Source organism: Solanum tuberosum, unplaced genomic scaffold (genome assembly GCF_000226075.1).
Source record: "Solanum tuberosum cultivar DM 1-3 516 R44 unplaced genomic scaffold, SolTub_3.0 scf00033, whole genome shotgun sequence".
In the NCBI taxonomy this organism is placed as follows: Eukaryota; Viridiplantae; Streptophyta; class Magnoliopsida; order Solanales; family Solanaceae; genus Solanum; species Solanum tuberosum.
The window spans coordinates 1,527,014-1,554,371 of record NW_006238959.1 but is presented as its reverse complement, the minus strand read 5'-3'; the positions used below and the strand labels follow the sequence as shown (position 1 = coordinate 1,554,371).

At 35.1% G+C, this 27,358-nt stretch overlaps 1 protein-coding gene across 1 annotated transcript in view; it reads left to right on the top strand.

The window, feature by feature from the left end:
• LOC102600311 (uncharacterized) overlaps positions 1 to 27,017 on the top strand; it is a 47,100-nt gene extending 20,083 nt beyond the window's left edge. Inside the window, exons 6-7 of the mRNA XM_006342228.2 lie at positions 25,496 to 25,929; positions 26,317 to 27,017. Coding sequence (XP_006342290.2) covers positions 25,496 to 25,929; positions 26,317 to 26,910 — 1,028 coding nt within the window. The 3' untranslated portion in view covers positions 26,911 to 27,017. The remainder of the gene's footprint in view (positions 1 to 25,495; positions 25,930 to 26,316) is intronic.
• The last annotated feature ends 341 nt before the right edge of the window (positions 27,018 to 27,358 follow it).

Genomic DNA, 27,358 nt, shown 5'->3' with positions numbered 1-27,358 from the left:
CACTCACATAGGTGATTTCTAACAGTGTTATCGCGTAGATACACTATTTGGTCAAATCAGTCAAACTTAGCAAATCATTAAAAAATTTAAGCATTATTAACTCATTAGCAAGACTTAATGTTGTATCCTTGTTCCTGAGCATTGTCTTCATCATGAGAATAGATTAAGTTGGTTGACAATGCCGAACCGTCAGTCAGCTAAGGCCCACTTTTACCTTAAAGATCAAGGTCTGTGAATGAAATGTCCTCTACTCGGTAGTAGTAGGAACAAGATGTAACTGATTCATCCGTGCCAACGAGAAGGGGGGCTTCACCTGATCACCCCCGCCTGCCTTTTCAGATACGAGTGAGTGAGCGCTGATTTATATACTCATCATCATCCCGCCGCTCCTACCAACAACTTTGTTTTTATCCTTGAACCTAGCTCTTGGGATCTCCAGTCTGCTAGGTAGAGTTACTGCCATGATGATTTGTCCTAAGCCGTAAGCTCATTCCCTTAGATGATCTTTCAACTTTATCTCTAGTTAGGCCTTTTTGTAAGTGGATCCGACACATTATCCTTTGACTTTACATACTCAATTGTGATAATTCAACTAGAGAGTAGTTTTCTAACGGTATTCTGTCTGTCTTATTCGACGAGACTTTCCGTTATACATCATGATCCATGCCCTACCTATTGCATCTTGACTATCAAAGAGTACGCATACTGACGCCAAAGGTTTGGGCCAAAAAATAATATCTATTAAGAAATTTTTGAGTCTTTCAACTTATTCACCGACCTTATCTAGAGCACCTAGCTCAAAGATCATTGTAGAGCTAGTGACACATGTCTTTTTGGAAGATTTCCAAGAGACTACTCCTCCACCAAGAGTAAATACAAATCCACTCGTGGATTTTACTTCACTTGATCCTGATGATCCAATATGCATCACTATATCCTTTCAATACCGTTGGGTATTGTTATAATGCAATACATAGTTTTGAGTATGTTTTAAATACCCCAAAACTCTTTTCATTGTCATCCAATGAGTTCGATTAGGATTACTCATGAACCGACTCAGTTTATTAATGGCACATGCTATATCTGATCGCATACACTTTCTGATATACATCATACTTCCCAATACTCTAGCACAATCCGATTGTGAGTCACTTTTGCCTTCATTCTTTTGAAGTGCAAAACTCACATTTATTGGAGTCTCGACAATATTAAAATCCAAATATTTGAACTAGTCAAGTATCCATTTAATGAAATGAGACCGTGACAATGCTAAATATTATGGAGTTCTAAGGATTCTTATACCTAAGATCACAAAAGCAACTCCGAGATTTGTCATATCGAAGTTGCTTTCTAGCATATGTTTATTCACATTTATGTCATTAGTGTCTCTACTGATGATCAACATGTCACCAATATACAAACAAACAATGACCTTGTGATTTAATGTAAACACATTTATCACTTCCATCATTCTTAATTCATTTGCAAACATGGTTTGTCAAATTTCTTATGTCATTGTTTGGGTGCTTGTTTTAGTCCATAAAGTGACTTAACAAGTTCACACACTTTCTTTTCTTTACCAGAAACCACAAAACCCTTGGGTCGTTCCATGTAAATTTCTTTGTCCGATTCTCCATTTAAGAAAGTTGTTTTCACATTCATTTGATGAATTTGGAGGTCATATACCGCAGCTAATGCAATTAATATCTGAACGAATGTAATTCTAGTTACTGGCAAGTATGTGTCGACAAGATCAAGACCTTATTTTTGTCTAAAGCCTTTGACAAAAAGTCTTGCTTTATATTTGTCAACCATTCCATCGACTTTCATTTTCCTTCTGAAGATTCACTTTGAACCTAAAGGCTTATTTCCCGGAGGAAGATCAATCAACTTCCAATATGGTTACTCAAGATTTAATGAATCTCACTATTGACACCATCTTTCCAAAAGGTTGAGTCCACAAAAGACATATGAAATGTTACAAAATCAGATTCGAAGGAAATAGATGTCCTTTGACATTAACTACGCCTATGAATCTCTTTATTAAGTACATTCTCCTTTTGTTCTTTCCAAGGTCTTTTAGACCCTTCACTAGACTACTCAAGTCTAATTTTACAGTCCACATTCTTAGGTCCTATTTAAATCATTTTAGGAGTATGAACTTGGACTTTGGCTAGGAACCCCCACACTTTGAAATATTTCAAGCTGGATTTCCTTCCTTTCCATTTCTCATATGGAATACATAGTGTCTTGAACAATCAAAACTTTTTATTGCTTTATTTCTGAAAAGACAACTTTTTGTTGTTCTCTTTTGCTGTAAGGAGAGCTTCTCCACACAAGTTTTATGGTAAACCTGAACTTATAAGTAATGTTGCCATCATTTTCTTCAAAGTTTGGTTTTTTCCTTCTGCAATTCCATTAGATTGAGGTGAAAAGGGTAGTAGTTTGATAGATAAATCCACTTTCCAAACATATTTCTGCAAAAGAAGATTTATATTCTCCATCCCAATCACTTCTTATCTTTTTCCCAACTGATTTCAACTTCAAATTTATATTGCCTAGACGTTTCTATTGCTTCATCCTTGCCATTCATCAAATATACATAACCGTATCAAATGCAATTGTCAATAAAAATTATGAGAGACTTTTTCCCACCACTAGATGGTGTTGACTTCATACAAAATAGATCAGTGTAAATCAACTCTAAGGATTAGAATTCCTTTCAACAGATTTATAAGAATGCTTAGTATACTTAGATTCAACACAAACTTGACATTTTTATTGCACTCAAAGTTAGACAAAATTTCTAAGTTGATCAGTTTTCCTTGCATGGTTTTGTAATTGACATGTCCCAAGTGTTCATGTCACAAACAGTTTGACTCAAGCAAGTAAGAACAAATAAAAATATTGAGTTTAGAAAGCTCTCTGTGAGGTACCTTTTTCTCACAAATATTTTGTTCCTACTTCTTACAATTTTGTGTGATACAAACATTGTTTAGAGTCAACACCTTGTCAAATGTCCTTTTCAGAAGGACCTTTCCATAACTTTCAATTTGATTGTTATAGAACCACTCACGAACATAGTTTCATCGGGTCCAATAAATGCAATATAGTCGAAATGCTTCTTTTACAAAACATGACAAATGATTATTCACCAATATTCATGTCTATACAAATAGTTATATTTTAATAGACTTTTCTTTTGATGAAAAATCGCAACATTTAAGTGGTACTCTTTCATAAAAGAACACAACTATTTTGAACAAGTATATATATATATATAATTTGGTAGATTCATACTAGTCATACCATATACTAGTAAAAGAGAAACTCAACAACCACAATGTCAAATATACTCTGAAAATTTTGTGGGTCTAACATAATACAAAGTATCATTGAATTTCATATCTTGTGCTCCAAATTTAAATTATACACCAAGTCTAATTTTATCTTTATCATAAGCAAAGAACCCCCACATTTTAAATATGATCTCAAAAAAATATTTTTCAAGTTTTTGAAAATAGTTTTTCCACATATTTTTTTCTATACTATCAAAATGTCATTGGAAACATGAAACCACTTTTGAAATATTATTCTACAAAAGAATTATAGTGCTTCAATTCCCTTGACAATCTTTACACAATGTCAAAGTTCATTCCATAGAGGCACAAAATCACAAACTCTAAGTCACTGGTCTTTTTCCTATATGACAAATAGACATACCACTTAGTTATTAGAATACTAACAATAAAGATAATTTTTTGTACAATATGTTTCTATTTAACAATGAAGCTTATAGAAAATAAAAAATACAAACTAACTTATTAGGTGAAGTTTTCATATTCTTCAAACCAATTGCATAGTCTAATTTATCCAGAGTAGAAAACTATAAAAGTTTTTAGTCTACAAAAATCAGACACAGTCAAATTTTACACGGAGTACAAAACTACAAAAGTTTTTTTTAAGTCTCCAATCAAAATAAAACATATTCTTAGATTATCACATATATATGATCTTCTTTTCAAATAGCCTTCCAACTATAACATTTTGACATACTATTTTATTAAACTAAAATATGCATATCTCATTCTGTACACTAAAGAATTTTAAAGGCAACACTATTTGCCAAGGAAAATTTATTCAAAAACTATGGTTTGCAGATCTTTTTTAAAAGACACACATGATAAATGTCAAAAAAGTTAACTTTTAGAAACTATTTTGATCCTTAGATGAATAATAAGAAGGTTACCTGGTGTAATCTTTAACCGGAATACCACCAATTTTTCTAGTACATTCTCACTTCACGCTTGCTAAACAAGGCACCGAGTTCTGAAGAAGTAGTGCATTAATCTTCTACTTCCATGATATGTTTTCCTCAATCAGTAGATTACAAGAAATATCAATAGTAAAATAATTTCCTTAAGATTGTTGTTCATCCTGTATTCCTAAGATACTTAGAACAAAAACTTTGAAGAACTTGATAAGTAAAAAAAAGTTTAAGGAGTATTTTCAAAACTAGAAAATTTAAACCTGTAGAGAAAATAGAATCAGAAACAGATTAGAAACAATATACAAATTATTTTTCTTAATGAAAAAAATTGAGTCCACTGAATGCACAATGTCCCCTTAAGGAAATTATTCCCCCCAAGTACCCGAGGTTAATGGAATCTATCCTCTCAGAATATAATGATCTTACTCACTGGTGTATCGGTACCTAAAACCACGGTCTCAGCGAACCACTCAACGGAAGTAAAGTACACTTAGAATACTAGATTTAGTAGTAGTAGAAGAAATCCAGAAAATTGGTTCTTTCCTTGTTGGAAAATAAGATGAAACTCTATATTTATAGACAACAAAAAGGTAGTGCGAAATGGTGCTTATTGTGCCTTACCGAAAAGGTCACAACCCTTTGGAAAAGTCACAATCTTTCGGAAAGGTTACGACCTTTCATAAAAGTCACAACTTTTTATAAAATTTACAACTTTTCATAAAAGTCACAACTCTTCATAAAAGTCGCAACTCTTCATTTTCCGTTTACACCTTTTAAAACCCAACAAACCGGGCATAGGTACTTTATCACTTTTGTAGATAATTTTTGTCCACCCGGATTTATTTTATGACGAATTGCTCTAAAGTTATTTACTCAATTTTGTGGCTCTGGTGCTAAATTCAAGTTCAGTTCAATGCTTTGGTACATACTCGAAGGAATGATAACGTTAAAGAAAATACATGTTAGAATTTATTCAGTCATACATAGGATAACACAATATTCTCCTTCAGTCTTCATATGATGATACCCTTTCAAGAGGGAGTTGTTGAAAGGAAAATAAGCATTTATTTGAGATTGATTTTGGTATTTGAAGGTCTCCAATTAGTTTTGGACAAATGTAGTCTCTATTTTCTACTGCTTGTTGTCTTATTAATCGCATGACATGTACTGTGCTTGTTGGTGATGCACCTTACAAATTTATTTTTCTCAAAGAAATAATTTTCAATGGAACCTAAAGTGTTTAGAAGAACATTTTACGTTTGAAATGTCCGACCATTCGTTATCAAGTCGGATCCTAAAGCATTGAAATGTGTTTTCCTAGGCGTTCTCACAATTACTCCAAAAGTAGTTGATGTTCATCGAATACTCACAACTACTCAAAATGAGGGGTCAGGTTGTTACACCAAAGAAGTGTTCCTAGTTTCACTTTGTTGACATCTTTATAGACAAGTCATTCTACTCCAATCTTGACAAGGCACTTTAGACCTCTTTATGGACCTTATCTGATCCACAAGCTTTTCATTTGTGGGTCTAATTCTATTAGTGTAGCTAAAATTCTTCTCTAATATGTAAAAATTATCCTAGTGGGAGTCACTTGACCCTGTTCACCTCTCTTTTCCCCATTATACATTTGTTTTTCTTCTTCTCGTGTCCTTGACTTTCGATACTGTGGGAACAAAAGCTTGACAACAACTAATTTGGCAGCCACACTTGTTGAAATTACTAGCCAAAAATAAGAAAGTTGATAGACACAAATGTAAAAGGTTGCAGCTACATTTGTGGAAGTTGGTAGTCAAAGTTTGGTACAGTTTGGCAGCCAAACTTTGTGGAAATTGACTGCCACATTTATGTCACTAATGATATAATCAAGAGGTCAAAACTATATAAATAGAGTAGTAATTGATCGAAGATACACCAAAAATAGAGAAGTAATAGAGAGTAGAGAGAGTAATCCACAAGCTATTTTCTAGTTTGTGAGAAAATAGTGTGAAAGTAATTTTATTATGAGTTGTAAGAAATAAAATAGTGTTGTTTCTTATAAATGAGTAGTAGTCTTTCTGATACTACCATGTTTTCATCAATTTATTGTATTACTTATTCGGGTATTATATTACCCAATTTTAATATTTGGTGTCATTGTTACTCTCTTGTTATTACTATTTAGTGTGGACATTATCCTGGATGTGATTATCATTTTGTCCAACAACGTGGTATCAGAGCCATGTCACAAAATAGTTTGTTGTCCTTTCAGTACCCCCGTCTTATAAGATAAAATTATGAAAAATGGTTTCTACGAATGAAAGTCATTCTTGGCTCTCAAGATGTTTAGGACATTGTAGACAAAGGGTATACAAAACACGTTAATGAGGAACGTTGTCCCCAAATGAAAAAGGAGGTATAGGTAAAGACAAGAAAGAAAGATCAACATGTCCTCACTCTTATCCATCAATATTTGGATGATGACATGTTTGAGAAGGTGGCTGATGCAACCACCTCAAAAGAAGCTTGGGAAATTTTACAAAATTCTCTCCAAGGATTTGATAAAGTAAAGAAGATAAAACTTAAAACTCTAAGGGCTGATTTTAAAGTTTTAAAAATGAAAGAATCCGAATCCATTTCGGATTTGTGTTCACGTTTGATGGTTGGTGTGAATCAACTAAGAAGATACAGGGAGGAAGTAGATCATGTGCGTGTGGTAGAAAAGATCCTTCATTCTTTAACATCTAAATTTGATTATGTAGTGTGTGATATTGAGGAGTCTAAAGATTTAGACTTTATGACAGTAGAGAAATTGGAAGAATCTTTATAAGCCCACGAAGAAAAGATTAAAAGGAGAAAAAAAGAGCCACTAGAGGAACTTCTTAAAACTCAGGCATCTTTCAAAAGATTTGAAGGTGAAAAAAGTTACAAAGGAAATGGAAAATGGCGAGGCCACGGTGGTCGTGGAGGTCGTGGAAGAGGAAGAAGTTATATCAACACATTCAACAATGAAGATAAAAGTCACCAATCATTTAGAGGCCGTGGCAGTGATTAATGAGGAGGTAGATGACGTGGAGGCTAACAAGGTACAAATGAAATGAGGTATGATAAATATAAAATTGAGTGTTATAATTGTCATAAAATTGGACAATACTCTTGGAAATGTCGTAGTAATGTCGAAGAGAAAGTTAATCTTGTTGACAACAACAAAGACGAAGATGAGTCAAAATTGTTATTAACACTCTAAGAAGAAAATACAGATGATTGCAGTTCATTGTTTCTTGACAATGGAGCAAGCAATCATGTCTCCACAAAGACAAGTTTGTGGAGATAAAAAAGACGTTGAAAGGTAATGTATCTTTTGGAGATACCTCAAAGAACCAAATGGAAAGGATATCTAGGATTCTGATATCCAGTAAAGATGGTGGCCATAAATTGATTAACAATGTTTATTATGTGCCAAAATTGAAAAGTAATATTTTGAGTTTGGGTCAACTTCTTGAAAAAGGATATGATATTCATATGAAAAATATGCATATTTGGCTTAAAGATTTAAGTAACAACTTAATTGCCAAAGTTCATATGGCAAAAAATAGGTTGTTCCCTTTGAATCTTAAAACCATCAATGCAAAGTGTTTGAAGGCTAATGTGCAAGATGACTCATGGTGTTAGCATATGTGATTTGGGCACTTGAACTTTGAAGCACTTAAATCAATAGAAGACAAGAACATGGTTGATGGGATTCCTTCAATCAACTATCCAAATCAGTTATGTGAAGCTTTTCTTCTTGGAAAACATGTAAGGAGGAGTTTTCCAAAGGAGACTACATCAAGAATAAGTAAGCCACTTCAACTTGTACACACGATATGTGTGGTCCAATCGATCCACCTTCCGTTTGGTAAAAGTAAATACTTCTTGCTCTTTATTGATGATTTCAGTAGAAAGACTTGGGTATACTTCATGAAGCAAAATCTGAAGTTTTTGTTTCTTTTAAAATTTTCAAAGAGCTTGTAGAAAAAGAAAGTGGCTATGAAATAAAAGCATTAAGGTCCGATAGAAGAGGCGAATTCACTTCAAAAGAATTTAATGAATTTTATCAAATCATGGAATTCGTCGCCCTCTAACGGTACCTTACTCTCCCCAACAAAATGGAGTTGCAGAAAGAAAGAATAGAACAATTCTTGATATGGCTAGATGTATGTTGAAAGCTAAACATCTACCCAAAGAATTTTTGGACGAGGCTATTTCTTGTGCATTTTATTTGAGAAACGGGATTCCTACATAAAATGTACGAGATCAAACCCCTCAAAAAGCATGGAGCAGAAGAAAACCAAGTCTCAAGCACCTGAGAATCTTTGGGAGCATAGCCTATGCTCATGTTCCATATCAAGAGAGAGCTAAACTTGACGATCGGAGTGTGAAGTATATGTTTATTGGCTATGACACGAGTTCAAAAGGCTACAAGTTATACAATCCAAGCAATAAAAAGGTGGTGGTGAGTCACGATGTTGAATTTAATGAAGAAGCAACTTGGAATTGGGAGGCTTCAAAGAACGAACATAAGATTTTCTTACATATTTTGGAGATGAAGAAGAATAAGAGACCATGGAACCTGCACATGATGCAACCCCACCTCCTTCACCCGCAAATGTTGCATCTCCGTCTACTCAAGAGAATTCAAGTGAAAGACCACATAGAATGAGAAGCATCCAAGAACTCTATGATGACACACAAGAAATTACTAATTTTGTTTTTTTGTATCGTCTCATTGATGATAGTGAACCTATGAATTTTGATGAAGCTGTTACTGACAAAAGGTGGAGATAAGCCATGGAGGAGGAGATCCAGTCAATAGAGAAGAACAACACTTGGGAGTTAACAACTCTTCCCAAGGATCATCGAGCAATTGGAGTAAAATGGGTATACAAGAAGAAGGAAAATGCGCATGGAGAGGTAGAGAGATACAAGGCAAGACTTGTGGCTAAAGGTTACAAACAAAGGAATGGCATCTACTACGAGGAAGTCTATGCACTGGTTGCCTGCATGGAGATGATCTGTTTATTGATCTCTTTGGCGGCACAAATGAAGTGGAAAATCCATCAATGAGATGTCAAATCGGCATTTTTGAATGGATATGTTGAATAAGAAGTCTTTGTTGAGCAACCATTGGGTTTTGTGGTAAAAAATAAGAAGATAAGATGTTGAGGTTGAAGCAAGCTCCACGAGCGCGGAATAGTCACATTGACAAATACTTTCAAGATAATGTGTTTACTTGTTGTCTTCATGAATATGCTATTTACATTAAAGTTCATACTAATAGAGATATTTTACTTGTTTTCCTTTATGTTGATGATCTTATTTTGACGGGTAACAACCTAGTTTTGTTTGAAGCTTTCAAGAAAGCTATGTCACTTGAGTTCGAGATGATAAACTTAGGGCTCATATCATATCACTTGGGCCTAGAAGTGAAGAAAATGGAGGAAGGAACCTTCATATCTTAAGAAAACTATACAAAGGAGATTTTGAAGAAGTTCAACATGTTTGATTGCAACCCTGTGAACACCTCAATGGAAAGTGGAACAAAATTGTCAAAGTTTGATGATGGAGAAAAAGTGGACTCTACTAAGTTCAAAAGTCTTGTAGGAAGTCTGAGGTACTTGACATGTGCGAGACCATATATACTCTTTGCAGTTGGAGCAGTAAGTCGTTTCATAGAAGCTCCCACCTCCACTCACTTGAAGGTCGCTAAAAGAATTCTATATTACCTAAAAGGTACAATCGACCTTAGACTATTTTATTCTTCTTCTGACAATTTTAATCTTGTGGGATACTATGATAGTGATTATGCAGGAGATGTTGATGATAGAAAAAGCACATTGGGTTTTGTATTTTTCTTGGGTGATTGTGTTATTTCTTGGAGTTCAAAGAAATAATCAATTGTTACTTCTCGACTTGTGAAGCTGAATATGTGGCAGCGACATCACATACTTGTCATACTATTTGGTTGAGGAGATTGTTGAAGGAACTCAATTTTCCCAAATTGAAGCCACAATGATTTGTGTTTATAACAAATCTGCACAAGCACTTGCCAAGAATCCAGTATATCATGATCGAAGCAAGCACATAGACACAAGGTATCACTTTATCATAGAGTGCATGGCCAAGAAAGAGGTAGAACTCAAGTATGTGAAATCTCATGATCAATTTGCGGATATCTTTATAAAACCTCTCAAGTTTGAAGATTTTAAGATATTGAGATCAAGCCTTGGAGTAAAGAAGAAAAATCATAATTAAAGGAGAGGTTTGTGGGAACAAAAGCATGGCAACAACTAATTTGGCAGCAACACTAGTTGAAATTACTAGCCGCAAATGTGAAAGTTAATGGCCACAAATGTGAAAGTTGGAAGCCACACTCGTTGAAATTACTAGCCACAAATGTGAAATTTGATAGCCAAAATGTGAAAGTTGGTGGCCACATTTGTGGAAGTTGGTAGAGTTTGGCAGCCAAATTTTGTGAAAATTGGCTGCCACATTTATGTCACTAATGATGTAATCAAGAGGTTCAAAACTCTATAAATAGAGTAGTAATTGAACACTTGAAGATACACAAAAAATAGAGAAGCAATAGAGAGTAGAGAGAGTAATCCACAAGCTATTTTTTAGTTTGTGAGAAAATAATGTGGAAGTAATATTATTGTGAGTTGTAAGAAATAAAAGAATGTTGTTTCTTATAAAAGAGTAGTAGACTTTTGACACTACCAAATTTTCATCAATTTTATTGTATTACTTATTTGGGTATTATATTTACGTCAATTTAAATATTTGGTGCCGTTGTTAGTCTATTGTTATTGTTATTAATTGTGGACATTATCCTGCGTGTGATTTGTTGGGACAGACAAGGCACTAACAAGAATGCACGACAAGATAAAAGCGGAATAATACCCCACATCTAACTTTACCTTTCAATTTGAACCAAGGGAAGACAAACTAAATCAAGCAATATGAAGAATGGACAACAACTATATCAACCAAACTAAAACAATAAGACAAGAATAAACCAATCACACAAGACACAAAGATTTGCGTGGAAAACTCTTCAATGTAAAGAGTAAAAAACCACATGACCAAAAGCTCCACTATAAACACCAAGAGTTACAATATTGTTCTCTAAAATTGGCCAAAAAGAAGTGTCAAACAACGTGCAACAACGAAACAAGATTGCTCCAAAACTAGAGAATTAAAGGAGATAATTCATCCAAAAAATGAGCTACTGTTTACTCCCAGAATTCAGAGGCAAAAAGCCACCAAATCCGATCTCCACCGTTGATTTGCCGGATCCAGATTCTTAGAACTTCCACTTCAAATTTGAGCACGATCAAACGGTTAAAGAGATGAAACCTCTATTTGAAGCGGACTACCTAAGCAGAAAATTTCCTGAAGAAAAAACGGAATTTTTCTCTCTTTATCTCAATTTCGAAAATGGTTCTCTCTTAATTTTCCTTTCTTGTGTTTCTGAAAATAAGACCTAAATAAGCCTTATATATGCCACATAATGTTGAACTTAAGGGTTAAAGTGGGCTGGTCCAAATAAGACTTTTATTTATCCTCATAGGAAGGGAAAAAAATATCATAAACCCAACAATTCTCCCCCTCACAACTATGTGGAGGAGACCGCCATCCCGGTGATCATGCAACAATCCTCAAACTTCCCTCTTGGTAAAGCTTTAGTCAGCATGTCAGAACCATTATCATTGGTATGGATCTTTTCAAGTTCAAGCAACTTAGAATCCAACACATCTCGAATCCAATGACACCTCACCTCAAAGTGTTTAGACCGGCCATGAAATGTAGAATTCTTGCCAAGATGAATAGCACTTTGACTGTCGCAATAAAGCACATACCTCTCTTGATCACAACCAAGTTCCCCCAAAAATCTCTTCTTTCAGATCAACTCTTTGCAAGCTTCAACAACATCAATAAGCTCAACCTCTGTATTAGATAAAGCAGCAAATATTTGCAACCTAGATTGCCAAGACACAACTCCCCCTGCAAAAGTAATCAAGTAGCCTGAAGTACACTTACAAGTATCAACATCACCAGCCATGTCTGAATCAGTGTAACCACAAAGAATAGGCCTTCGTGTACCAAAATACAAACTAAGGCTAGAAGTGCCACAAAGATATCTCATAATCCCCTTTACAACATTCCAATGCTCTTTTCCTGGATTAGAAAGAAAATGACTAACAATACCAACAACATGAGCAATATCTGGTCTTGTACACACCATTGCATGCATCAAACTACCAACAACTGAAGAATAATGAACTTTCTTCATATCTTCCTTCTCACCATCATTGGTAGGACAATGCTTAGTACTCAATTTGAAGTGCATAGCTAAAAGTGTGCTGACAACCATAGCTTTGTCCATGTTGAATCTACGAAGTACTTTCTGAATGTACTTCTCTTGTGACAACCACAACTTCTTGGCATCTCTATCATGGACAATCTGCATGCCAAGAATCTGCCTTGCTAGTCCCAAGTCTTTCATAGTAAAAGATTTATCCAACTCTTACTTCAACTTTTTAATCCTACAAGCATTATGACCAACAACAATCATGTCATCAGCATAAAGCAAAATGATAATAAAGTCACCATCAGAGAATTTTTGCACAAAAAACACAATGGTCTGAAGAAGTCTTCTTGAAGCCCTGCTGACTCATAAAAGAACCAAACTTCCTTTACCATTGCCTAGGAGCTTGTTTTAGACCATACAAGCTCTTCTTCAACTTGCAAACATATTTCTTTTTTCCTTTGACTTCAAAGCCTTCAGCCCGCTCCATATAATTTCTTCATCCAAATCACCATGGAGAAAAGCAGTTTTAACATTCATTTTCTTAACCTCTAAATCCAGACTTGCAGCCAAGCCTAGAACCACACGAATAAATGACATCTTCATAACTGGAGAGAATATTTCATCAAAATCAATTCCCTTTTTCTGGTTAAAGCCCTTCACAACTAATATAGCCTTGTACCATGGAACTGGATTACCATCTTCATGTTTAACCCTAAAAACACACCTGTTCTTCAAAGCTTTTCGATCTTTAGGTAAGATAACCAAATCAAAGGTATGATTATCATGTAGAGATTTCATTTTATCTTTTATAGCATCAAACCACCTTTCTTTTTCTTCACTTTCCATGGCCTCATCAAGACTCTATGGTTCTCCCTCGTAAGTCAAGAGTACATACTCATTGGAAGAATAACAAGATGAAGGCATTTTTTCTCTAGTAGATCTTCTGAGAGAACTCTCTGGAGCATCAATAATAGTTGGTTGCTGACCAACCACATCGTCTTGCACTGGAGCATTTACGACATACTGGTCGTTCTGAATATGATCACCATCTTTAATATAATCTTGATTTTCATCATTTTAAAGATTTTCATCATGTGGAATAGTCAAAGGAACTAGATCAACATCAACTAGGATCTCACTACTTTGAGAATCAACTTTCTCAGCTTTGTCAAGAACTTCAATTGTTTAGTCTTCAAAGAATACAACATCATGACTTCTAACAAGTTTCTTCTCAACTAGATCAAATAAATGATAGCCAAATTCATCTTGACAATAACTAACAAAGATACATTGTGTCACGCCCCGAGCATACACCCTGGACGTAAGTGGCACTCGAAAACCATTGATGGTTTCCAAGCAAACCCTTGGCCTGACTCACTACTCAGCGGAAGACAATACTCAAGAAAAATGGAAACTGATGATGGAAAAATAACTTTAAAAACTTAACTTAAACTCAACTAAAATAATCATCTAAAAATAATTTAACAAGAATTAGTTAAATGCCTCATGAACTCATAAGATTACTACAACAAAGGGAATAATGATAGACTCATCGACTTCTAAACTATCTATGAAGCCTCTACTATTATAGAAGGATTATCGGGACAAGACCCTCGACATCCTAACAATTGAAAATAAAAGTGAAACCCTCTTAAGAAAGGAGGCTCACCAAAGCTAACTAGAACTATAAGTGGTATCAACAGAGCATCTGTTGATGACCCTGAATACATGTATCTGGATCATAAAAGATGCAGACCAAATGACGTTAGTACATGAAATGTACGAGCATGTAAGGGCAACTCTAAATCATAAACATATGCTTGAACTGATAGAAAATAAACATACTTACCTCTTCTCAAACTCACTTAACTCGACTGAAACTCTACTCAAGGGTAGGATACTTAACTCATTGATAAGATACTCAAATCGAAGATACTCGACTCACGATACTCAACTCAAGATAATTAAGGATAAAGAAACAATAAAAGATGCAATATATTAAAAGCTTTTAAAACAGTATATAATAACTCAATTGTATGTAAAAAATACAATAATAACTCAATTGTATGTAAAAATATAATAATAACTCTTATTTGGGAGATTCTCTACCCGACAACCATCACTATGAGCTAGGTGATGATACATCATCTCGCCCACGCTGCCAGAACTATCCTATACATTGTTAGAGTATAGGACATCCTCAAGTAAGTGGATCCACTAAGCTATGCTTAAAACCAATAAGGAATCATCTAGAAAGTTTGACCCTTTTTACCCATGTTGGCATACATGGTTTATGAGGACTTTGAGTTGTTTGAACTCATCCCTTTATCGGTGCTCAATACTACTTCCAATAATATATAACTCATGCTCAATGTTTAAAAACATTCCTCATTCTCTACCTTTGAGATTATTACTCAAAAAACCCTTTTAAAAGAGGTGTTATTTAATACTCCTCATAAACGCAGTTAGGAATAAATATTCCTCTCGTTATAAATGTAAAAGTGTTACATTCTTGGAAATACTTAGTTCCCTTATACTCATTTTGAAATATGAGACTCAACTCTCCTCATCCTCATCCTTATTTGCTCAAGTCTTAAAACAAATTATAAATAATTGTAAAAAACTTCTCAAAATATGGTTCATGCCGAATTATGGACATGAACGACTCAATTCAAGGTTTTCAATAACCATATATAGGACTCAATACTCGAAACTCAATAACTCCAGAACTCAAGGACTCAAAGGTACTACTCATCTCAAGAATGCTCGACTCATAGGGTCTATGTTGGATTATGGGCATGAATGACTCAACTCAAGAACCCTGTATAACACATGGTAGTCCCATAATTAGGAATATAATCTTAAAAGGATTAGGAACTCAATACTCAAGAACTTAGAACTCAAAGATACTACTCTTCTAAAAGATACTCAATTTATAGAGTTCATGCAAAATTATAGGCATGAATGACTCTACTCTAGGATCTCAATAATGATGTAGACTCATGAATACACTCTTCTCATTCTCATACTAACTTACTCGAGTCTTGAAACAAATTATAAGTAATTGTAGAAGACTCCTCGAAAAGACTCAAAGGGACTTTCTCAAACTTGACTCTTAACTCTACCTCAAATTTGAATTATGAATTCAAGGATCATGATTATGATCTATAGTATTTCTCGATGATTAGAAGTATTTTGGATATATAAAATTAAGAAGTGAACGATGACATGATTTAATAGAACTCAAACGGAAAGCAGGACGGAAGAGTAAGGGACCTGGCGACCCTAGAGCAGTGAGTGACGCGGGGTGCCAGCCCCTAAACTTCAGATTCCCTTCCCTGGCGCATTGTAGGAGCCCCATGCTAGCACCCTTGACACATCTGGGGTTCCCCGCGCCACCCCTCCCCAGAATATTCTAACGAATTTTTATTCTCTATTTTGGGTCCTAATTCACCAAAAATCGAATGGATTTTTCCCAAATTTCTTAGATTCATTAACCTAACCCAATTACATGAAAATCTACTTGAAATCCCTCAAGAATTACACTCATTCGCAAGATCCTCACCTCAAGAACTCAACAAGTCGCCATTAACAAGGAATGAAGCTACAACCTCAAGAAACTCATCAAGAACCTTAATACACGAAATCTCATGGATCAATTCAGTAAGGAAACTCATGATTGGTGTGAGGGTGAACAAACCCATCGCTATAAAATCTTACATACCTCAAAGAACTAGGTTCTTGGAGAAATCTTAGATGAATGCTTGAAACCTTGAACTTTTCTCCTTTTGAATGTTCTCTCTAAAGCCCTAAACGTTTTGGGGGATGAATGAAACTGATTCTAATCAGTTTAGACCCTAAATTGGGTGTAATTCATGCTTAGACTAAGTGGGGTAAGGAAAATACTAAAATACCCCTCCTTAGTTCGAGTGAAAAGGCCCTATCTAGAGAGGCTGCACTCAAACGGTCATATCTCCCTCATCCGTACTCAGATTTTAGCAAACTCAATGGCATTGGGAAGAGGACTCAAAGATCTTCTATTTGATACTCGTTGGTCACCTAACTTATTATGTTCTAAATGTTATGGTCGTTCGAAGTTGACCCAAAACTTAAAAGAACTTACGGATGACTTGAATGAATTTCTCTTTAGTTCTTTTTGGAACTCGAGGTGCTATATCTAGTTACCTTGATACATAAGGAAATTTAAATTCCTAGGTAAAATCTTACTCACAACGAAGAATGGTTCGAATCTTAGCTCAAAATTTTTTGGGGTGTTACATTATCTCTCCCTTGGGATCATTCGTCCTCGAATGACGGGTGGACTGGGTATGGAACGTGGTTACTCTTAAACTGTCCTACTGACATAGACTGAACTGATTCATACCAAGAGTTACTAAGTCAAGAATGATGTTATTGTGAACATATTCACACTCTCTCTGAAGTTACCTTATCCGAAATAAAGGAAGTATGGGCATAAAGTAAGAAAAGGAATACCATGCCTGGGGTAATATGACTGCTAGCTGCTAAGCTTAGCAGCACTCCTCAACTATGCTCTTCTTTCCTTATTACCACACCTCATTGGTTGCAACACATAGCTCCCACAAGGTATATGACTACTCTTACCAAGGTCTGAGTATAATGGTATGCTCTTACCACATTCAAGCTTAACGCAAAATCCTAAGGTTCGGTTTTTGTACCTCGATAGGGAATCTCATCCCAAGAATATTACTCTTTACCACCACATTTAATTAACATTGGGCTCATATTAAGAACCACTTAATGTTTAACAACACCACATTCAAGCTTAGTACTCTAATAATTCCATGGACCCCTACTAACCAGCTCCTTAAGAAGTTCTTATTCTCTCATCATCTCTCCCATACCAACTAGAATTTGCCGCATTACTACTCGGAACCAACTTAAGGGCTCTCATTTAACTATTTCTCATAGTAAAACCTAATCCTCCTCTTCCTCCTCATTTATAACCTTAAATGGAATTATCACACCATCATTATCATGATAAGATCATTAACCTTCTCCTTCTAACATCACTCCACTACTAAAAGGACATTTGAAAAGGTATCTCCCATACTCTTTTGAACCCATTACTATCTTATTCTCAACACTTGACTTGATTTATCATCTTATCATCTCCCTCTTAGGTCTAAAGCTGACACCTGAAAGCTATGGACCTACTCTCTCATCTCTAAACTGGTCTACATCCCCCTTTACTATAACACTCGAGAAAAGTTTATCTCATGACTACCGAACTCTCTATAAGAAGGTATTAAGACCTCTTTCTACGATGCTTCTCTTAACCTCTTATCATTGGCTCCTAAGGATGCTTCATCTAACTCTTTAGGAAAATTGCACTTGCACCAGCCTAACCCATATTGACAGCTCAATTATATAATCTAGGCACACATAAAAATCATAACCTCAATTGGGGCCTCGTTTGGCCACATACCATCTCGAGTGTACCTCTTACTGCTCTACCTCCTTTTCTCTTCTCTATGGGTCATAATACCACATTTTCATTGCAAGGTATCACTTTGATATCCTCACCTATTTCAGGTAAAACCTACTAGATCAGATCTCAAAACTAATACCATCACCCTCATGGTTCCATCTTTTGATCACGACACTCATCTCAAATTAAAGCTTAGTGTCTAGTACTAACACAAATATCAATATGATTGCTCACATCTTATATTCCTTGTTACTACCAGAAAAGTCAAGATAAACTCACCCACTAAGATCTCATGACAGGTAGGAATTCTTTATCTCTCCACCTACCTACCTACATATTACTTTCACCTTCCATTTCACAACTTAAGTACCATTTAGTCACTTACTACGCATTATCTCTCACATAGTTCTATCATCCTTTGAATACCATGGGGTTCTTTCTTCAAGATCCATAAGCCTAACTTAGGTTCATCGCCTCATGAATACTCTGCTCTCTGATTCCACATATATATTTAGTCTTTTCTAACACGATGGCACATCGACATCAAATCTATTCTGGTTGAAATATACTCTAACTTATCCTGACTTGTAACTATTCTTCTACCTTCCATCCAGAACTCTCTACAACATTATTATTCCTTATTCTACTCATAAAGGAACTCATTATTTATAACAGTCTGGGTGCATGATTGCAATAACATAATTTTCCCCATCACTATCTCCCTTTTATAGCTTTCTATACCTCTGCATGCTTTTCTCTTAACTTAAGGGAACTCTTTGCTTCTACTAGTCATAATGTCATAACTCATGCTACCTTTTAAGGTTAAAATATTACCCAAGCTCTACAACACACTTCCTCATAAGAATCTCAATTGAAATAAGGTTTAGAGAAGAGAGTACAACTCAATTTTCGCTCAAACGCACGATTCATATGAATATGAGTGCATTCTTTTGAACTCAATAGTTAACTCACTCATAGGCTCCTCTCAAGCCCCTCTATACTCTCATGACTTCCTCAATTATTTTGCTAAGAGAAACTCATCAATAAAGAACTGACTTTGTTTTTCAACCACCTCTAGTATGAGGGGTGGTCAAATGAATCTGAGAATCACACGAGTTTGAATAAGCTCCTTACGACATAATTATATTGCATGATTTATAGTATGAAAGAAGGAAAACTTTTCTTAAATGTATGTAGCCCCTCGTTTATAGAAGTGGGACCCTCACAACCATAAACAAGACCCGACTGACACAGATTCATATACACCCTAGGACACTTGAACCTGGCTCTGATACCAAGTTTGTCACACCCCGAGCCTACACCCTGGACGTAACTGGCACTCGAAAACCATTGATCGTTCCTAAGAAAACCCTTGGCCTGGCTCTCTACTAAGCGGAAGACATTACTCAAGCAAAATAAAACTCATGATGCAAAAAAAAACTTTAAAAACTTAACTTAAACTCAACTCAAATGATCATCTGAAAAATAATTTAACAAGTATTAGTTAAATGCCTCATGAACTCAAAACATTACAACAACAAAAGGAATAATGATAGACCCCTCGACTTCTAAACTATCTATGAAGCCTCTACTATTACATAAGGATTATTGGGACAAGACCCTCGACATCCTAACAACTGAAAAATAAGAGTGGAACGCTCCGAAAGTAAGGAGGCTCACCAAAGCTAACAGAAACTCCAAGTGGTATCAACGGAGCGTTCGTTGATGACACTTCATACTTATATCGCATCATAAGAGATGCAGGACAAATGGCGTCAGTACATGGAATGTACGAGCATGTAAGGGAAATCTAAAGCATAAACATAAGTTTGAACTGATAGAAAAGAAATATACTTACCTTTTCTCAAACTCACTCAACTCAACTCAAACTCTACTCAAGGATATGATACTCAACTCAAGGACAAGATACTCAACTCAAAGGTAAGATACTCAACTTGAAGTTACTGGGCTCATGATACTCAAGGATAAAGAAACAATAAAAGATGCAATACATGGAAAGCTTTTAAAATAGTAGATAATAACTCAATTGTATGTAAATATACAATAATAACTCAATTGTATGTAAAAATACAATAACAACTCTTATTTGGGAGATTCTCTAACCGACAACCATCACTATGAGCTACGTGATGATAAAACCTTACTGGAGTATAGGACATCCTCAACTAAGTGGATCCACTAAGCTATGCTTAAAAGCAATAAGAAATCATCTAAAAAGTATGACCCTTTTTACCCATGTTGGCATAACTGGTTTATAAGGACTTTGAGTTGTTTGAACTCATCCCCATATTGGTGCTCAATACTACTCACAATAATATATAACTCATGTTCAATGTTTAAAAACATTCCTCATCCTCAAACTTTGAGATTATTACTCAAAGGATCCTCTTAAAAGAGGTGTTACTCAATACTCCTCATAAACTCAGTTAGGAAAAAATGTTTCTCTCGTTGTAAATGTAAAAGTATTACATGCTTGGGAATACTCCGTTCCCTTATATTCATTCTAATATATGGGACTCAACTCTCCTCATCCCCATCCTCATTTACTCAAGTCTTAAAACAAATTATAAATAATTGTAAAAGACTTCTCAAAATAGGATTCATGCCGAACTATGGATGTGAACGACTCAATTCAAGGTTTTCAATAACCATATATAAGAATCAATACTCAGAAATTAGTAACTCTAGAACTCAAGGACTCAAAGGTACTACTCTTCTCAAGAATGCTCGATTTATAGGATTCATGCGGGATAATGGGAATGAACGACTGATCAAATCAAGAATCTTCATGTATAACATATGGTAGTCCCATAATTAGGAATATAATCTTAAAATGATTAGGAACTCAATAATAAGAACTAAGAACCTGAAGATACTACTCCTCTCAAAGATACTCAATTTATGGAATTCATGCAGAATTATGGGCATGAACGACTCGAGGATCTCAATAATAATGTAGACTCATGAATACACTCTTCTAATTCTCATACTCACTTACTCGAGTCTTGAAACAAATTATAAGGAATTGTAGAAGACTCCTCGAAAAAACTCAAAGGGACTTTTTCAAACTTGACTCTTAACTCTACCTCGAATTTGAATTATGAATTCAAGGATCATGATTATGATATATAGGATTTCTCGATGATTAGATGTAGTTTGGATGGTTAAAATTAAGAAGTGATCGATTGCACATTTTAATAGAGCTCAAATGGAAAGAAGGACGGAAGAGTAGGGGACTTGGCAACCCTGGCGCACTGAGTGGAGCGGGGTGCCAACCCCTAAACTTCAGAACCCCTTCCCTGGCGCACTGCAAGTTCCCCATGCCATCCTCTTGGTATATCTGGGGCATGCCACGCCATCCCCTCCCCAGAACATTCCAACGAATTTTTCTTCTCGATTTTGGGTCCTAATACACCTAAAATCGAATGGATTCTTTCCAACTTTCTTAGATTCATTAACCTAACCCAAGTGCATGAAAATCTACTTGAAATCCCTCAAGTATTTCACTCATTTGCAAGATCCTCACCTCAAGAACTCAACAAGACTCCATTAACAAGGAATGATGCTAAAACCTCAAGAAACTCATCAAGAACCTTAATACACAGAATCTCATTATGTGCTAAAAGTTATTATCGTTTGAAGTTGATCCAAAACTTAAAAGAACTTACGGTTGACTTGAATGAATTTCTCTTTAGTTCTTTTTGGGACTTAAAGTGCTACATGTAGTGACCTTTACACCTAAGGAAATTTAAATCCCTTGCTAAAATATTACTCACAATGACGAATGGTTGGAGTCTTAGCTCAAAAAATTTTGGGGTGTTACACATTGCCTAGTTTTAACATCCAACTTTGACATCTCATGTTTAGGAACATGCACAAATGCTTTACACCAAAAAAAATTAAGGTGATTATAAGAAACAGTCAACCTAGAAAAAACTTTGTTAGGGACATCACCATTCAAAGCAACAGTAGGAGATAAATTGATAATATAGGTAACAATATTAAGTGCTTCTGCCCAAAAGGAATCTAGCAACTTAGCATCTGAAAGCATACATCTAACCCTCTCAACGGGAGTTCTGTTCATCCTCTCTGCTAAATGGTTTAGTAGAGGAGTCTTTGGATGAGTTTTCTGATGCCGAATACCCTGCTCTCTGCAATATCTATCAAAAGGACCAATCTATTCACCACCATTATCAGAATGGATGCATTTCAATTTCTTCCTTATCTGTCTTTCAACCAAGATCTGAAAACTCTTGAACACATCAAGGACTTGATCCTTGGACTTCAAAAAGAATGCCCAGAGTTTGCGAGAATGATAATCAATAAGAGTCACAAAGTAAAGTGCACCACCATGAGACTTTACCTTAAAAGGACCACAAAAATTAGAATGTACCAACTCCAGCAAATCAAGCTTCCTTGAAAGAGGATTACTTTCAAAAGAAACTTTTTTCTATTTACCGGCTAAGCAATGAACACATTTGTTCTACTTTGCTTGTTTCACTCCAGAAAACAAATTCTTCTTAGCCAAATCGCTCATCCCATTCTCGCTCATATGAATTAGCCTTCTATGCCATAACTATGATGAAGTATTATTCTCCACCAAATTTATTGAGCCTCTAAAAATGGAACCCTAAAAAACGTACAAGTTAGACAACTTGTAACAACTGGCTACAACCATCGAACCTCTAGTAAGCTTCCATTGGCCAGCACCAAGGGTATTAACATAACCCTCATCATCAAGGTATCCAACAAAAATTAAATTCAAGCGAACATCTGGAGCATGCTTGACATTATTGAGAACTAGTTTGGAACCATTGTTACTTTCCAAACAAACTGTCCCAATACCAAGAACTGCAACCTCATTATTATTACCCATTTTCAACATCCCAAAATTACCTGGAGTATAAGAAGAAAATAATTCCTTCCTTGGCGTGACATGAGAAGTAGCATCGGAATCCACAAACCAGCTAGACTCATCGCGAACAAGATTGACGACATTTTCATCACAAGAAACAAGAAGAGCATCATTAGCAACAACATCACGATTTTCATTATCACCTTCTTTCTTTTGTTGTCTCATATCTCTTTTGTAGTTAAAGAAATATTTTTTGATATGCCCATTCTTGTGGCAGTAGTCACATGTAACATTCTTGTATTTAGACTTTGACTTACCTCTATTTTTATCTCCGTCATTCTAACCTCTGAACTTATTTCTCCCCAGTAACCAAAACATCGGAGTGTGAAGTTGAAGAAGATGAGGCGTGGAATTTTCTTCTTATCTCTTCATTCAAGACACCACTCTTAGCATATTCCATAGTTACAACACCACTAGGACCAGAATTAGCGAATGAAACTTGAAGAGTTTCCCAAGAGTCTGGCAGAGTATTAAGAAGCAAAAGTCCTTGTATCTCTTCATCGAATTTACATTCATCCCGGATAGCTGGTCAAGAACACCCTGAAAATCATTAATATGATCAAAAATAAGAGTGCCCTCTTTATACCTGATATTCAACAATTATTTCAATAGAAACAACTTATTATTGCCAGTCTTCGAAGCATAATGTGTCTCAAGCTTGTCCCACAAACTTCTGGCATTTGTCTCATTCATAATGTGATTTCTAACATTATATTCAATCCATTGTCTAATATAGCCCCAAACCTGCAAGTGCTCAAATTTCCATTCCTCATCTGTCATGGACTGGGGTTTATCAGAAGCAAACATAGGTAAATGCATCTTTTTGACAAATAGAAGATCTTTCATCTTGCCTCTCCAAGTATGATAGTTACTATTATTCAAACTAACCATCTAGCTCATAATTTCCTCCATCATTCAAATCAATAATCAACAATACTGAATGCTCTGATACCACTTTGTTGGGAAAGACAAGACACTAACAAGAATGTCTGGTAGGATAACAGAGGAATAATACCCAAGTCTAACTTTTCCTTTCAATTTGAAAAAAAAGAAGACAAGCTAAATCAAGCAATATGAAGAATGGACAACAAGTATATCAACCAAACTAAAACAATAAGACAAGAATAAACCAATCACACAAGACACAAAAATTTATGTGGAAAATCCTTCGATGTGAAGAGTAAAAAACCACAGGACCAAAAGCTCCACTATAAACACAAAGATTTACAATATTGATTTCCAAAATTTTCCACAAAACAAGTGCCAAACAACGAGCAACAACGAAACAAGATTGCACCAAAACTGGAGAATTGAAGGAGATAATTCAGCCAAAAATGAGCTACTGTTTACTCCCCACAATCGGAAGCTACGGACCACCAAATCTGATCTCCACCGTTGCATTGCAAGAACCAGATGCTGAGAACTCCCATTTGAAATTTGAGCACTATCCAACGGTTAACAAAGTGGCAAACTTTGTTTGAAGAGAACTGCCTTAGCAAAAAATTTCCTGAAGCAAAAAAGGGTTTTTCTTTCTTTCTCTCAATCTCTAAAACGGCTCTCTCTTGATTTTCCTTTCTTGTGTTTGTGAAAATAAGACCTAAATAAGTCTTATATATGCCACATAATATTGGGTTTATGGGCTAAAGTGGGCTGGTTCAAATAAGATTTTTATATTTAAGGAAAACTACATAAATGAGTCATAAATCCAAAATAATTACATGTTCATACCCAAATCCAAAGTAATTCATGAAATACCCATTCTCTCATAAATAATTACCGTCCACACACTCCATTCATTAAGGGTGATAATTTTCGCTTAACTGATACTAAATCAGTATCATATATTGTATTGGTATCATTAAGGTTGATAATTTCACTTAATTAATGCTAAATCAGTATATATATATTGCATTGATATCATTAAGGTTTCAGAAATTACTTATTAGTCAATGATACTATAAGAGTATATATGTATATTATTGTGGTATCATTAAGGTTTCTTGTTCAGAAATTACTCATTAGTCAATAATACTATAAGAGTGTATATATACTATTATAGTATCATTGACTAATGAGTAATTTCTTAACAGGAAACCTTAATGATACCATTACTATATATATATATATATATCTACTGATTTAGTATTAGTTAAGCGAAGTTATCAGCCTAGCGAAATTAGTAAGGGGGCATATAGTGTAACTATTTAGTGGGGTATGAATGTAAAGGGGTATATAGTTGTAATTATTTTATTTTTATGGGATATTTGCTTATTTTCCCCTATTTATTTATCCACATGGGAAGAGAAAAAAGAACATAAGCCCACAATGATTATCACTTTGTCCAACAGATACAAGTCATCTAATTTTGCAAATTTATCTATATATGCCTACGGATTTCACATATTTTCTAAACCATTTAAGAGTTGCTGTTTTGCACTTACACTAATTTCTTTGTACTTTTTGTCTTTTTGGGTTGTTGTGTTGCAGTGCCTCATTTGAAACACGTCCGAGACAAAAAGTCAATTCATCACAATGCAGTTAAATATGCAGCATGCTTATGCGAGAAAATAGCAAATCTGAATTACAACGAAGTTGACTCTATTGCTGGCAATTCTCTGCTTGATGCAGCGTGTTATGACAACTATGAGCTTGTTGACCTTATACTCAGAAGATTCCCTTATTTAGTTTATTATAATGATCATAATCAGAAGAATATCTTGCACATTACAGTAGAGAATCGCTCCAAAAATGTGTTTAAGTTGGTCTGTCAGATGAGCCCGCTTCTGCACAATTTGGTGATTTGTTTTGACTCCTCTGGTAATACCATCTTGGATTTGGCTGGAAAGTTGGCACCACAAAATAAGCTAAATCTTGTCTCTGGACCAGCTTTTCAGATGCAACAAGAACTACAGTGGTTTAAGGTGATTTAACTTTTGTACCCCAATCAAATTTATACCATTACGTCCAAGTTATATATGTGTTGTTGAAAAGTCTTGCTGCATAAAATACTGATGTCAAATATATGTGCATGTTATAGATAGGACATGCTATATTATTGGACATAATAGTCTCTCACCAAAGGCCTTGTTGATTAGTAATGCTTCTTTAAGTTTTAGATATGTACCACTCCAGCCTAGTGTGTACTCTGTAGAACTATCATATATTTGCAGATTTTGCTTTTTTGCATATAAATTTCGATTTTCCACTTTTTTGTTCATTTGAATGGTTGTTTAATATGAGGCATGAATCCAACCATTCTGGGTGGTTGTTTTTAATTAATCGACTTACATTGTATATATATAAATCAGGAAGTAAAGCAGATAGTCCCGTCTACGTTCTGGAAACGCTTAAATCTTGAGATGAAAGATCCATATGTGGTATTTACTGAGGAACATGAGAAGTTGAAAGTAGATGGAGAGAAATGGATGAAAGACACATCAAGCTCATGTACAATTGCAGCAGCACTGATTGCTACCATCGCATTTGCTGCAGCAATCACAGTACCAGGTGGCAATAACCAACAAAGTGGACTCCCCATTTTCTCTGCAAACATTGGTTTCATCATTTTTGCAATCTCGAATGCAGCTTCATTGTTCACTTCTAGCACCTCTCTATTGGTGTTCTTGTCAGTTTTGACGTCTCGTTATGCAGAAGAAGATTTCCTACATACTTTGCCAAGGAGTCTTATCCTGGGACTGCTAACTCTGTTTCTTTCCATAACATCCATGATTATTAGCTTCAGTGCAACGGTGTATATCATGTATGGGCAGAAGAAAGCATGGGTTCTTCTACCAGTCGCGACAATGGCTTGCCTACCCATTACTTCATTTGTGCTTCTGCAATTTCCCCTCCTTGTTGCTCTCATTTCCTCAACATATGGGGCTGGCATTTTTAGAAATTAAAGAAGAGTAACTTCTTGTTTTAGCGACTATTTAAAGTATTATTTTTTAGTGCTTGTTTTAATATTTGGTGTGTTGTTCGAACATGCTAAGTCATGTTACCTTTAAAAATTGAGTATTAACTATTATATTTTTTTTTAATGAAATGTATTCCTCCTTCTGCTATATCTCCATAATCAAATCTATGTGAATAGAAGATAAAAAATCTTATAATTATCAAAAGTATTTTTATTTTCTGAGTTTAGATTTAAGTCAATAAGATTTTTATATTTTAATGTTTGTTGAATTCATAATTAATGAAGAGTTTAATTACGTACGTAGTATACACAATTTAAGGAGCCAAAGCATGATTAACGGTAAAAGACAGTTATAATTATTTTAAATTCAAAAACCTAAATTCATCAAGATATTTAGTTGGATATTTAAAAATTTAAAAGCAAAATAAAAAGAA